General features: G+C 36.4%; 1 protein-coding gene and 1 long non-coding RNA gene across 14 annotated transcripts in view; one reads left to right on the top strand and one right to left on the bottom strand.

Annotated features, from left to right (window-relative positions):
* Positions 1–12,484, bottom strand: part of LOC133840839 (phosphatase and actin regulator 4) — a 139,639-nt gene that overhangs the window by 34,212 nt on the left and 92,943 nt on the right. The window contains exon 1 of one of the 13 annotated variants that reach the window (XM_062272957.1): positions 5,017–6,355. The exons of 11 other annotated variants lie outside the window; for them this stretch is intronic. In XM_062272957.1, the coding sequence (XP_062128941.1) occupies positions 5,017–5,839 (823 nt within the window). In that variant the 5' untranslated portion in view covers positions 5,840–6,355. Of the gene's footprint in view, positions 1–5,016; positions 6,356–12,484 lie in introns of those variants that run through there. One more of the 13 variants, XM_062272958.1, reaches the window with a different exon arrangement.
* On the top strand, positions 6,763–10,936 carry LOC133840846 (uncharacterized). Its single transcript, XR_009894217.1, has 2 exons — positions 6,763–6,928; positions 10,405–10,936. It is a non-coding gene; the product is annotated as an uncharacterized LOC133840846 (long non-coding RNA).

Genomic DNA, 12,484 nt, shown 5'->3' on the forward strand with positions numbered 1-12,484 from the left:
CAAACAAAAAAAGATTTATTTTTTCTTTTTACTTATCTGTCGTTTGTGATTTTTATGCACAGTAAACTCACCTGCAAATAGAAAGAAAATAAAGTGTTGGAATTAGTCAAGGAAAAAGATTTATAGCTTAAGCGCTTAAGCGGCTTATCTGCAAGTAATTAAAAGTTAATCAATGCAATTTAATGTAATTAATATCAGCAGCTGCTCTCGTAGCATAATTAACTTCTGAAAGCTGCGCGACAGCGTCAACAAAATTTAAGGTCCCCACCCAACTTGTTTTCTTTTCTGCTTTCTGTTTTATTTTTTTTGCCAAATCATAAAAAGTTTCGACAAGTCACGCATTCAATTAAAAGCCCAGTTGTAGTCGTCACCTTGCTGCCTTCATCATCTCTTTCTCTCACTCTTAACTGAGTGCGTTAATGTTTGCGGATTATAACGCCAAGGTTCAAGCTTCAGCCTCAGCTCCAAGCTCAGCTGACTTTTCAGCCCGTCGATGTGGTTATAAAAACTGGCATTTGCATTTAATTATTAAACGCTGCGCTCGACGGCTAAGTAAGTGGATGGCTGGATGGGAAGTGTGTGTGTGTGTGTGTAAGTATGAGTGTGTGGGAGGGATTTGTGGCACAGCCGTCATTACAGTTACCGTTATGTAATGCAGCATGCGGCATGGCCCGGAGAGACGCAAAGTTTTGCGGCAACTTCAATGCCACATTACCAATTGCCTCGAGATGTGCTTTGCATTTCTTTCGCGATACTTTGCAGGATTCTCCACAACTTTCTCTCTTTCACTTTCTCCATGGACCTCGCCATTTGCCACGTCTTGCTTTACAAATTCTGTGCACATTGCTTGGCTTGTTGCAACGTTTAATGCAATTTCAGTTAACTTTCTTGGCCCATTGCGAAAGACTCTTTCCCCATCTTTCGCTTTCCCCATGCGCCAAGTGCACTTAAAAGTTAGGCCAAAAACTCAACGCCAACGTCAAAGCAAACTTTTCAATTAACTCCCAATTAATGTGGGCCGCCCTTTCAAAGTGTTGCAAGTTCTGGGGTCGCCATCATCGAATGGCCAAAAACTATCAGCGATATTAAAATTTTGCTTATCTTTTGTGTTTTGTGTGTGTGCGAGATGCTTGAGTGGAATTTTGCATCGATGCATGCGACAAGCGCACACAAATTCTTAAGGTTGTGGCATGCAACTAATCGCAGTTTTGAGGGGGGCAACCAAAACTTTCAGAGACTGGGAGTCTTGTATGAATAAGTTAAGTTAACGCTTAAGAGCAAACAAGAAGAAGAACGAGGTGGTAAAATTGGTAAGACAGAGAATTTGTCTCCAAGGAACAAGATAAACGTTAAAGATCAACACACTGAAAGGAAAGTGCAAAAGTTTCACGACAAATATTAAGAGTAGAACATAAATTATAATGAGAAAGATACAGTTCCACTATTAATTTTGAACAAAAGAGCAAAATACTGCGGTATTATCGTTAAGATATAGGTTTTTAATGTGCCGAAAATATACTGAAATATATTTAAATACATATTTGGTATATCGATACCGTTTTATTTAAAAATACCATAAAGTATAAAATCTACTATATTTTATGTAAAATATACCACTTCCCTGAAAATATACCATAGATATAAATATATCGATATAGCGAGAAAGGTATTCTATATGCATATTTGGTATATCGATATACTACTACTCTCAAAATATACGATATGGTCCAAAATATACAAAATGTTTTCATTAAATTCACAGTTGTGTATTATAAGAAGCTTCAGGAATAATTTACCAAATCAACATCACAAATTCAATGAGGCTGAGGTAAAAGTTTTGTGCACAAAAGACTTCGACAAGGATGCTTACTATCTGCACCCTTAAGCAAAAGGTTTTGCATAATTGCAGTAAACTGTTCGACAAATTTAACAAATTTCAATAGAAAAACTTTTCATCGAAGAGCCCAACAATCTGGACTAGCTAAATAAATTGCATTATATAATCGTATTTTGTGTGTGCTCTCTCTCTCTCTCTGCAATGCAAAATAGTTTGGCATAGTAATCATCATCATCTCGATTGTATTGCATAGTTGCAGTTTGCCCGCAAATCATGTGCTTCCACAACCTTTTCTCCCTTTCACTGTCTCTCAAGAGTTTCCATCTCCACCCATTAAGCTTTAGAATTTAGTTTTGCTTGGGTTTTGGCCTGTGGCGAGTTCTAGAAATTGCTGCCAAAAATATATCGTTGGCAGGTGAATGCAAGCAAAATATTTTAATAATGAAATGAATGGCTAATGGACCAGTTTGCTCTTCAACTTGCTGACAGACTGACGGACTGACTGACTGACCAACAACAACAACAAAACTGCAAGACAAACTCAAGTCTTGACTCGCTTTTGTATAGTCGGATTTATGGCTTCAAATTGTTTGTTTTCACTGAATATTTCATAACATTGCTGCCCTCTCACCCTTTCTTTAGTTGGCTCTGCGCTTTGATGTTCGAGTTATGAGATGAACTGTGTGCATTATTAGATTGCCAGGCATTCGACTCTTGGCAACGAGACAGCCGCCAAGCGTATTATGTAAATCGAGCAAATAAATAGCAAATGCATTGCACAATAAACCCAATAAAAACAGCAAGAAAAAACTTGTTGTCTGCAAAGTTTTTTTGTGAGCCAACTTTTCGCTATGCGAATGCGACAAATTGGATGGCGAGGCGACAGAATTTCGACACCTCAATAAGCATTTTCCGCGCGTGCACGCATTCGAAATGCAATCAACCATCGAGGCGACAATTTGCAATTGAAATTGCAATTGCAGTTGCAGCTTTAAACTTATTTTTTATTGACATTTAGCAACTGCCAGCGGCAGTTGAATGAGAATGAGAATTGAGAATTGCGAATGTGACTGATGGTGATGGCGATGAGAAGCTTATCCTGCGGCATCGCACAATGTTGAAATATCTGCATATTGAAGTGAAATGTCAAGCAAACTAAGCACTGTGTGCAAACTAGCTGAAGAGTTAGAGTGGGAATATATATTCGAGAGAAAGAGAGAGGGGGTAAACATCTATGTACACATATATAGAGACTTATAATCCCAGCGAATGTCAAACATCGATTCGCTGGCAAATATGTGTTAAGCATGGAAACTTTACACACACAACTTACTTTACGAGTATCACAACATTCGTGTTGCATTAAGAACAACAACAGCGAGCGGAACAAGAACAATAACTGGCCAACAACATTTTCAATTAAGTTGCTGCACACACTGCACACACGCTCGCTCGCTCGGCTTATGTCTAATCCCCTGACCACCAATCTGCCTCGAGCCTTGCCAACAATTTGACGATCTCCCTCCTTCTCCGCCTCCTCCTCCACTTCTACTTTATGTTCGCTCACTGCACGGTCATAAAACATTTACGCATTTTATGTTGCTCGACCCGAAGCTGCTGTGGGGACCAATTTCGATTGAATTTTGCAACAAATTTTCAAGATGGCGCAAAAGCAAGAAAAGAAAAAAAAAAAAACATCAGTCACGGAAATATCGACAATCAATAGACCAACATTTTCAGCGTCAATGCTTCTTTAACGAAAACGAGTTTGAATCAGTGTCTGATTATATTTTGAAATTGAATTCTTTTACAAACAAAATTCATTTCAAAAATCAACATGTGAAATGCTCAAACTAAAATTGATTTCGATAAATAATGTATCAGACAATTGCAAGCTATCAACCAATTATTTTGGAATATAAGACGGTAAGTAATCAAGTTTGAATTAAATCAATAATCAACTTATGAAACGGTTGAACTAAAATTAATTATCATAAATAATGTAGCCCGCAATTACAAATACTACATTCATAATATAAGAAGGTAAGAGGGAATGTAATCGAATTTGAGACAAGCATTTGTATCAAATCAAAATCAGCATTAAACTGAAATTGATTATGATAAATAATCCCGCAAATAATTGTGGTCTAACAAACAGTTAGTATTAAAAGAAGGTAACACAACAATTTCATCAATTAGAGCAAGTTTCTATCTGTCAGCAATTATACATATTATTATGGCAAAAAACTATTAATTTGATTACTGATTTTGCTAGTCACGCAATTTGTAATTATAATTCATAAAAATATGATAATTGATAGGAATAGTAAATTAGTTGACAGTTCTTCATTCCAGCAAAACAATTTATTTGTTGTCAAAATCAATTATGTTTCGGTCTGGAAATATTATTAATTTTCACTTTCAATCATTGATTATTATTATTATTGACAAATAAACTGTATTTACTTCAATAAAAACTGAAAACTAAAATAAAAATGTGTGTACACTATGCCTAAGAAATGTAGCATACTTTTTGGGGCAGTTACATTGAAGTAACATAAGCTCACAAAGCTTGGAAATGTGCTACGTAAATTTATGGTAATACAACCAATTCAAATATTCACAAAATTAGCTTTGCACAGTCAAAAAGAAGACAAATAAACTCTAATACAATATGGTACACAAATAATCCATCAAATATATGCAACGTCTTGGACAACACACAAACTCATTTTGCAGACTTTTAAGAAAAAGAAGACTTAAATGGATTCATCCAGTCGACCTTCCAATGAGAGTAGTATAAAGATATGTATATACTATTATTTTAAATGTTAGAATAATGATTTTAGTTTGTAATTAATTCTCTATGATGAAAATAGTCTTTCACCTAAATTTCGTGTTTCGCCTAAGAGTAATACTTAATTAGGCTTCATTTCATTGGAAATATATATTTATAAAATAAAAGGCTTACAAATTAAAGCTTTAAGGTCATCAAATAAAGTAGCTTACAAATGTAAGCTGCTGTTTAGTCAGCAAATAAAGTAGACAAAAAGAAATCCTATAGTCAGTACTCGCAAGTAGTTAGGACAATTCAGTCAGTTGCTCGACAGCTGCCCACAATTCTCGCCCCATTTTATCTATTTTTTTTTTGTTCACAGGCCATTAAGACCTTTGCTTACCTAAACTTCGCTTGACTGTGCCACGTGGCTTGCTGCTATTGATAGTCACGGCAATGGTAGCCGTTGTCTTTGGCTTAAGCTTCGGCAGCGGCAATGGCAAAGGTGTCGCCGACAATGTCAATGTCTTCTGGCTGCGAGCCAACGAGTGCTGCGACTGAGATGGCGACTGCTCCTGGGTGGTGGCGCTGGGCAATGCCGAGGTCGAGACCGAGGTGCTGGCGCGTTTATAGCCCTCCGTTAAGAAGGCCGGAGGCGGTGTGATGGGCGGTGCCGGAATGCACAGTTGCTCATCCACCGGCGAGCTGGCCGCAGTGCTGGGCGCTGTGATCGACTCGCGGAGACGCAAGCCACCAGGCTTGAGTGTGGTTGAACCGCTGCCAGCGGCGACGACGGCGCTGTGATTGTGATGGCTGCTCTCATTGCAATAGAGCTCCAGATGATGTTTGTCACAGCGACGCCGTCGGCGTATATTTGGCGCAATCGTCTTCATTTTGGGGCCATGTGCGGAGGATGCGTTTGCCAAGGCGGCCGCCGCCGCCGTTCGACTGGAGGAGGAGCTGCCGTCTTTGGAATTGAGACGGATATAATGTACACGAAAGATGCGCACTGGTTGCTTTGATTGTTGTTGTTGTTGCTGTTGTAGCAGCTGTTGCTGTTGTTGTTGTTTCTGCTTTTGTTGCTGATGTTGCTGAAGATACTCTTTGTAGGTTTGCTTGCGTGGTTGCGGTTGCTGTTGTAGCTGTAGCTGTAGCTGCGGTTGCGTCTGCGTCTGTGACTGAGACTGCGGTTGGCTATGATTGCAGGCTGTTTCGTATTGCAGCATTGAGTTGCCGAATCTTGGCCGAACAATCAAAAGTTCAATTCAAAATAGTAACTCTCTTTCTTTTATATGTTTTGTTATTGTATATAGATATATATGTATATATATTTGTCTGGTATATATATTTTTAATTGTAGTTGTATATGTATGTAGATTTCATTAGTTTTGCATTTAAAATGGAAGCTTTCAATTGCTGCGTTTGTAACTTTGTTTGCATTAATTTGTATAATGTGTTGCTGACTCTGTTGCTCCTATTGTTGCTGTCTCCCTCTCTCTCTCTCTTTCTCTTTCTACTCTGTTTGCACTGTTTTGTGTTTTGTTTTGGCTTTTTGGGGAAATCAAACAAATATTTGCACGTTATTTGACTTTACTCCAAATATTGCATTGAAATCCAATTCAATTCAAAAATTCAATTGTGTTTGCTGCGCATTTGATTTGGCAATAAATATTTATTTTTGATATATTGTTGATTTACTTCAAATATTATATAATATATTTTTGATAATTGTTGATTTTTATATTCTCGTACACTCAATAACAATTACAATATATTTGCTTTAAATATATATTAAAAATATTTTTGCGTAATATTTATTGCAACATTGAATTCGAAGCGTTTTTATAATATGTATATAATTTATATTGTTGTATATAAATATTTGGTTTATTCTTTGGTTTCTCTCTTTTTTTTGGTTTTGTTTTTCGGTTGTATAGTTTAGCATAAATATTTGCGGTTTAATTAACTGTTAAAATCAACTCACATCAATGTACTGAAAGCCTCTTTGAACGCACGTCTTTTGTTGGCTTTTTTTCGTTTTTTATTTTTTTTTGCTCTGAATATGTTTATTTATTTACTTATTTCGTGTATATCAAATATGTCTGCATATTATCGATTAATTAGTTTTTAATTTAAATTTGCTTTTGTTGATTAAAAATTCATTAAAATCGTAGTATTGTTGTTGCTGCTGCTGTGCTGCTGTTGTATTGTTGTCTTCACTTCAATCAGGAAACAATGTTCAAAGTTGTATTTTTTTTTCTTTTTGTAGTAACTTTTTGTTGTTGTCTTTTTTAATAGAAACTCTTGGGTTTTGTGTTTTTTTTCTCTCGCCTGCAAAATTTGGAGTGTGTCCTTTTAATTAACTTGCCCCACAGAGACTGCCAATAAATTTCGATCCAAATGTATTGGCAATCCAATGAATGCAAATTTTCACCAGCAAAAGAAGCAAAAGGCAAAAACATGAAACTTTTTTTCTTCTACTTAACTAAGTAGCTTCCTATTCTCACTCTCACACCCTTGCTCGACTTTTGCTCTCTCTCTCTCTCTCTTTCTATCGGTTGTGGCCTGTGTGTGCCACGCCTCATATTGGAATTGCTAATCAAACCGAGAAGAGCTGCCGCAATGCTCATCATTATGTAAATGTTGATTTTTCATAAAATTAATGACTTGGCACCACATTGAGGCAGGCTTAGAGCTGCGTGACCAATCCCAAGGATTGCCGGGGATGAATGGATGGAAGTTGATATTGATGCCACTGACATATTGGCAGCATGCTGCCTGCTTGCCTGCCTCCTTCGAACTCTCCTATCAATAGCATTGAAACGTGCCCAAAATATTCGATTTGATTTTACGATGTGAACCATAAAAAACCGTTAACAACAAAAATCCAAAAAAGGAAAATTTTGCAGCTCACAAATGAACAAAAAGAAAAAAAAAGTTAAGGGCGTGCCAGCAAAGTCGAATAATTAAGCCCAAGCCACAAAATCGTAGGGGAAGCATAATGTAATTTTGATGTTTTCCTGCACAGCCAAATTGAAAAGAGCCACGAGTGTTTTGCTCCACTAGAACAGAGTGGAAGATGGGCAAAAGCGGTGGCAGCAAAGTCGCATATGGCTGCGACAAATGAGGCGGCATCCAATCAGAAATTGCGTTGCGCTTTGGCTATAACTTGTCACTAGAATTGATGAGGGATAGTGAAGCAAAACAAAGCGAGGGTAAACTAGTGAAATATCCTTTAGTGAAGGAAGTTGTAAGCATAGAATACAAAACAGTATTTAGCAATGAAATAGTTACGAATTTTACGTATACGATATGTCAATATTAAGTATACGTTATCAACAAGAAAGCTGAAAATGAGCCTTGTTTAAATTTGAAAACCAGTCATAGACAGTTCATTTATTACTAAGCAATACGTATAAAGGTATCGACTATTACGTATACGTTACGTCAATATTAGGTAAACGTTGCGCAAATATTACGTATACGTTTAGACTGAAAATGAGCCTGGCTTACACTTAAACACTGTACTTTGACAGCCAAAAATTTGATTACTTAATTAGTGTTAAGCAATAGACAATTTGTAATATTACGTTACGTCAATATTACTTATACGTTAAAAGATACTAAAATGAAAATGAACCCGCCTTCAATACATGAGCAATTACTCAATATCCTACTAAACTGTTTTGACTATTAAATAAGTTTGAATATTACGTATACGTAGCCTAATTATTAAGTATACGTTATACAAAGTTGAACATTGTATTTAAAGTCAATTCTTAGGCACTCGAACAATAGATTACTAAACTATTTTATATGAAGCTTTGAAAATTACGTATACGTTAGTATTGCGTATACGCCACATTCTTATTAAATATAGGTTCAATGTGTCAAGTTGGCAAATCAGTTCAATCGGAAGTATAGAAAAGTTATTTGCTTCCAATTTACAGGGTATGCTGGCTAAGCGCACAAGCCAAGCTTGTCATTATGCTGCATGACAACGCAATCCACTCGGAGATAGAGTAAAAGAATTCCATTTGCCAGGACAGTCAGACAGACAGACAGCCAGAACAGGGAGCTATCAAGTTGCGTTCGTAATAAGCCAATCAATTCAGTGTCAGATGAACTGCTTCATTAATTTCACTCGGCGAGCATACAAAAGGCTCGAGAACGAGAAGTAAAAGCAGAAACAGAATTATGAAGAGCAATAGCAATGGCAGCAGCTCAGACAAAACTGAAGTATCCAATATAAACGACGCATGCCACAAAAGTCACGTAAGCCTCCAGGGCGCAAAGAGGGGGCGAGATGGAGAGGCGATGGAGATGGAGGAGAGGCAAATGGCATGTTGCACACAGACCAAAAAGCTGAGAAATAAGCCTGCTTAGCTGTTGGCATGTGCCACACAAGGACGCTTCAGAATGGCCTCTGCCAGCTGTCTCTGCGCAAAGAACCAACGAAGCGTATTGGCGGGCAAAATCTACCAACTTATTATTTATGTAGCAACAAGAGTGAAGATGAGATCGCATTGCTGAAGTTACGATGCGTATTTGGCGCTCTCAGGTGCGTATTTTAAAAGCACAACAACAACAAGAACAACAACAGCAACTCGAAAGGCAAAGCGCGTTAACATTATATCAAGCGTCTTGTGGTGGTAAATAATAATATTCTTATACTTCAATGCGGACAGCAAAACAATGTTGATAGCTTAAGCAGCAAGTTGGGGATGGGATGGAAGGAAGCAGACCGAGAGAGTGATGAAGAGAACGAGGAGAAGTCTGGTAATGGCCGCTCGTTAGGTGGCATTAGGGAGTGTAGCAAATTGACCAACGAATGACACAAGGATAATCGCACTGAAAATACCATCTCAGATGCTGCTGCTGCTACACAACAGTTATTTGTAGTTCCAATTGTAGGGACTGTTTGTCTGCCATTCTATGTGTGTCTGTGCCTTAGCATCTGCCTCTATCATTAATTGTAAAAGTTTAGGCCTGCCTCATGTCAATTTACGCAAAGTTTTTTGCTTTATTTGTTTTGCGGCTCATCAAATGGAAATTTAGCTATTTATTTTGTGCGCCAGGCTCAAGCAAAAACTGAGAAACTTGTAATTGAATAGCAATTTCTCAAAGAATTCCTCATATATGGAAACTGCTTTCACCAGTCAAATTTTGTTTGCATAATTACAAGACTTTTGCCAGATTATTTCCATATGTATATTTAGCTTTGAATAAACACACAAGACTTTCCTTTCAAGTAATTGCTTTGAAAAGTTTTCGAAATTTGCATTTATTTATGCAAATTTCATTATGAGCAAATTACATTCATAATGTCATTAAGCGAAACAATTAAAAGGCAACGCTTGACGCGACAACCTCAGACTCAATTAATTGCATTAAATATACGCAAGCATGTAAAATACACGAAATTTATGTGTCGTTTCAATAAATTTGTCGCACACACACACAGACACACAACGACGCCTTGACTTTGTGCCTTGAAAATGGAAATATTGTGAGCAATTTTCTCCCGCGTCCAGTCAATGCACTTTCCCCACATACTTGGCATACTTTTCTATTCTTTTTTTACTCGCCGCCGGAGAAGAGAGTGTGAGAGTGAGTGAAAAGTGAGCGTGAGAAGAGATTGTGACAAATATGTTTCGAGTACTCAAAGAAATACAAATTTTTGGGTTTCATTCACGGCCAATGCTGAATATTTATTTTCGACGCAATGGCGTGGGCGTTGATTTGCGCTTTTTTATTGGTGAAAATTCATAAACATTTTTTTAGAGCAAAGCATAATTTCATTACTATACCAAAAACAGCTAAAAGGCGATACACGCGAATGCGTTTAACAGCTCGTAAAACGTAAAACGTAATGCGGAATTGTTTGTTACCGAATTACCGAAAATCAAATTTGTGAATCGAAACGAATAATCAAAATTGGAAAATCAGGGCAAACGAGAATTTTTCGAAACGAAACGAAACGGGAGAAAAACTTAATCGAAACGAAAAGAACAAACGCGTCAAATTGTCTTTTGTATCACATCACACACAAATGTTTTTGCATTAATTAATAAACATTTTCCATCATTTGCTGTTGTTGTCTTTTTTTTGGTTTTGTTTGTGTTTTGTTGGTTGTTCTCCAAATGTGTTTTATGAGTTTTATTGTTGCTGCTGTTTGCACGTTTTCCACACACTAATTCGAAAAAATGTTTCTCTGTTTTTGAATGTTCTCGTTTTTTTGGGACGTTTTGCGGCCGACGCGTCTGAGATTTGCCAACAAACTGATGCCAAACGGAAGCCGTCCAAATGTTTTTCATGACACTCTGCCGCGGCAAAAACGCCACAGTGGCGGCCACTCGACAGCAACACAGTGGCAGCCACAGCCAAAAGCAATATCAGCCGAGGCAGCAGCAGCAGCAGCCGCAGCCAGCCAACCAACAGTGACTGCGACTGCGACAGCGACGCCAACTGCGGGAGCGACGACATCAACTGATAAGCAGAAGAGAGCTTTTTTCGGTTACAAAAGAGAAACATTCGCGCGCTCTTTTTTTTAGCTTTTTACGAGTACGAGTGGGAATGAATATTTCAAATCAGCCATAAACTATGCTTGTGTTTAATGAGTTTCAACAATAAAGTCATTAGCTAATGCATTAAAATGTAGCAAGCAGAGTAAAGGCAGTTAAGCAAACTGGCCTCTAATTAACTTTTCTTTGGCACAACAGCTTGAGCTTCAACGTAGATAGATACTTTAAAATCTACATAATTAACTTGACTAGCTAAGCACTTAGAAGCGCGGTAAATAGCGTATGCTTTGGCCAGAATTAAAAATTTAAATAAATTTGAATTTTTAAAATGTGTATAAAATATATAATAACTTTGAAGAAACTGAGCAGCTTAAAATAATATAAGTTCGCATTGTGATCTGAAGGAAAAATATGTAATTAGTTGTAATTATCTTTTAGACTATTTTACTTTGCTTGTTTGAATTCTTCACCTAATAAAATTTTGAGGGAACTGAACTGTTTAAAATTCCCGATTTATTTCGTTTTAGATCATTAAGTTATTTTGTGATGAATCGAACATTTGCAAAATTCTTAAAAATTCAACAATGAAAAAATACAAAAATAGTATAGCTGATTTTGGAAAAGAATGCAAGCAATAATAGCTAAATAAATGAAGTAAGATATGAAAATATGAACCGAATATTTGTAAAATTCATAATACAATTTATTTAAAAATTTACTTAAATAATGTACTTAATGTAGTTATATATTATTACTTATTTACTTATGGTGAACTCACGCAATAATAGCCAAATTAAATTACAAGTATATTTATCTAAATACATATTCCAGATTCTTTTTACAGAAATACAATTGCAACTTTAAAATAAGGTGCAGAATAAAATACAAATCAGTTACCTATATAATTTGAGTTGAACTGTGATCAAATTTGAGTCACATATGTTTAGCAAAAATGGCTTTAAAAAAATAATTGTTCCCACTAACTAATCCACAAATATTCTTTAGCAACTCTGCAATATAGAATTTAAACAATCACAGTATTTAGTTAAATTTTTATCAAATTTGAGAAAGATTTCTGTTCAGTGAAAATTGTGTAAGGCGAAGTATGATTTTCACCAAAAAGTGTTTCTTTGACATTTCTTAATTCATGAATCTGTTGAGTAATTAAAATAAATATTACTTCCACCGAAAAATGTTTCTTTGACTTTTCTTCTTTCATGAATTTTTATGAGACTGACTTTACGCTATTAAAAAGTGTAATGAAATTTGTTGAAATAATTTAGTTACAAAATATGTTTGGCCAGTAGAATGAAGTGCAACCAAAATGAAAGAGAAAACACTTTGAGT

This window comes from Drosophila sulfurigaster, chromosome 3 (assembly GCF_023558435.1).
Source record: "Drosophila sulfurigaster albostrigata strain 15112-1811.04 chromosome 3, ASM2355843v2, whole genome shotgun sequence".
NCBI classification, from domain to species: Eukaryota; Metazoa; Arthropoda; class Insecta; order Diptera; family Drosophilidae; genus Drosophila; species Drosophila sulfurigaster.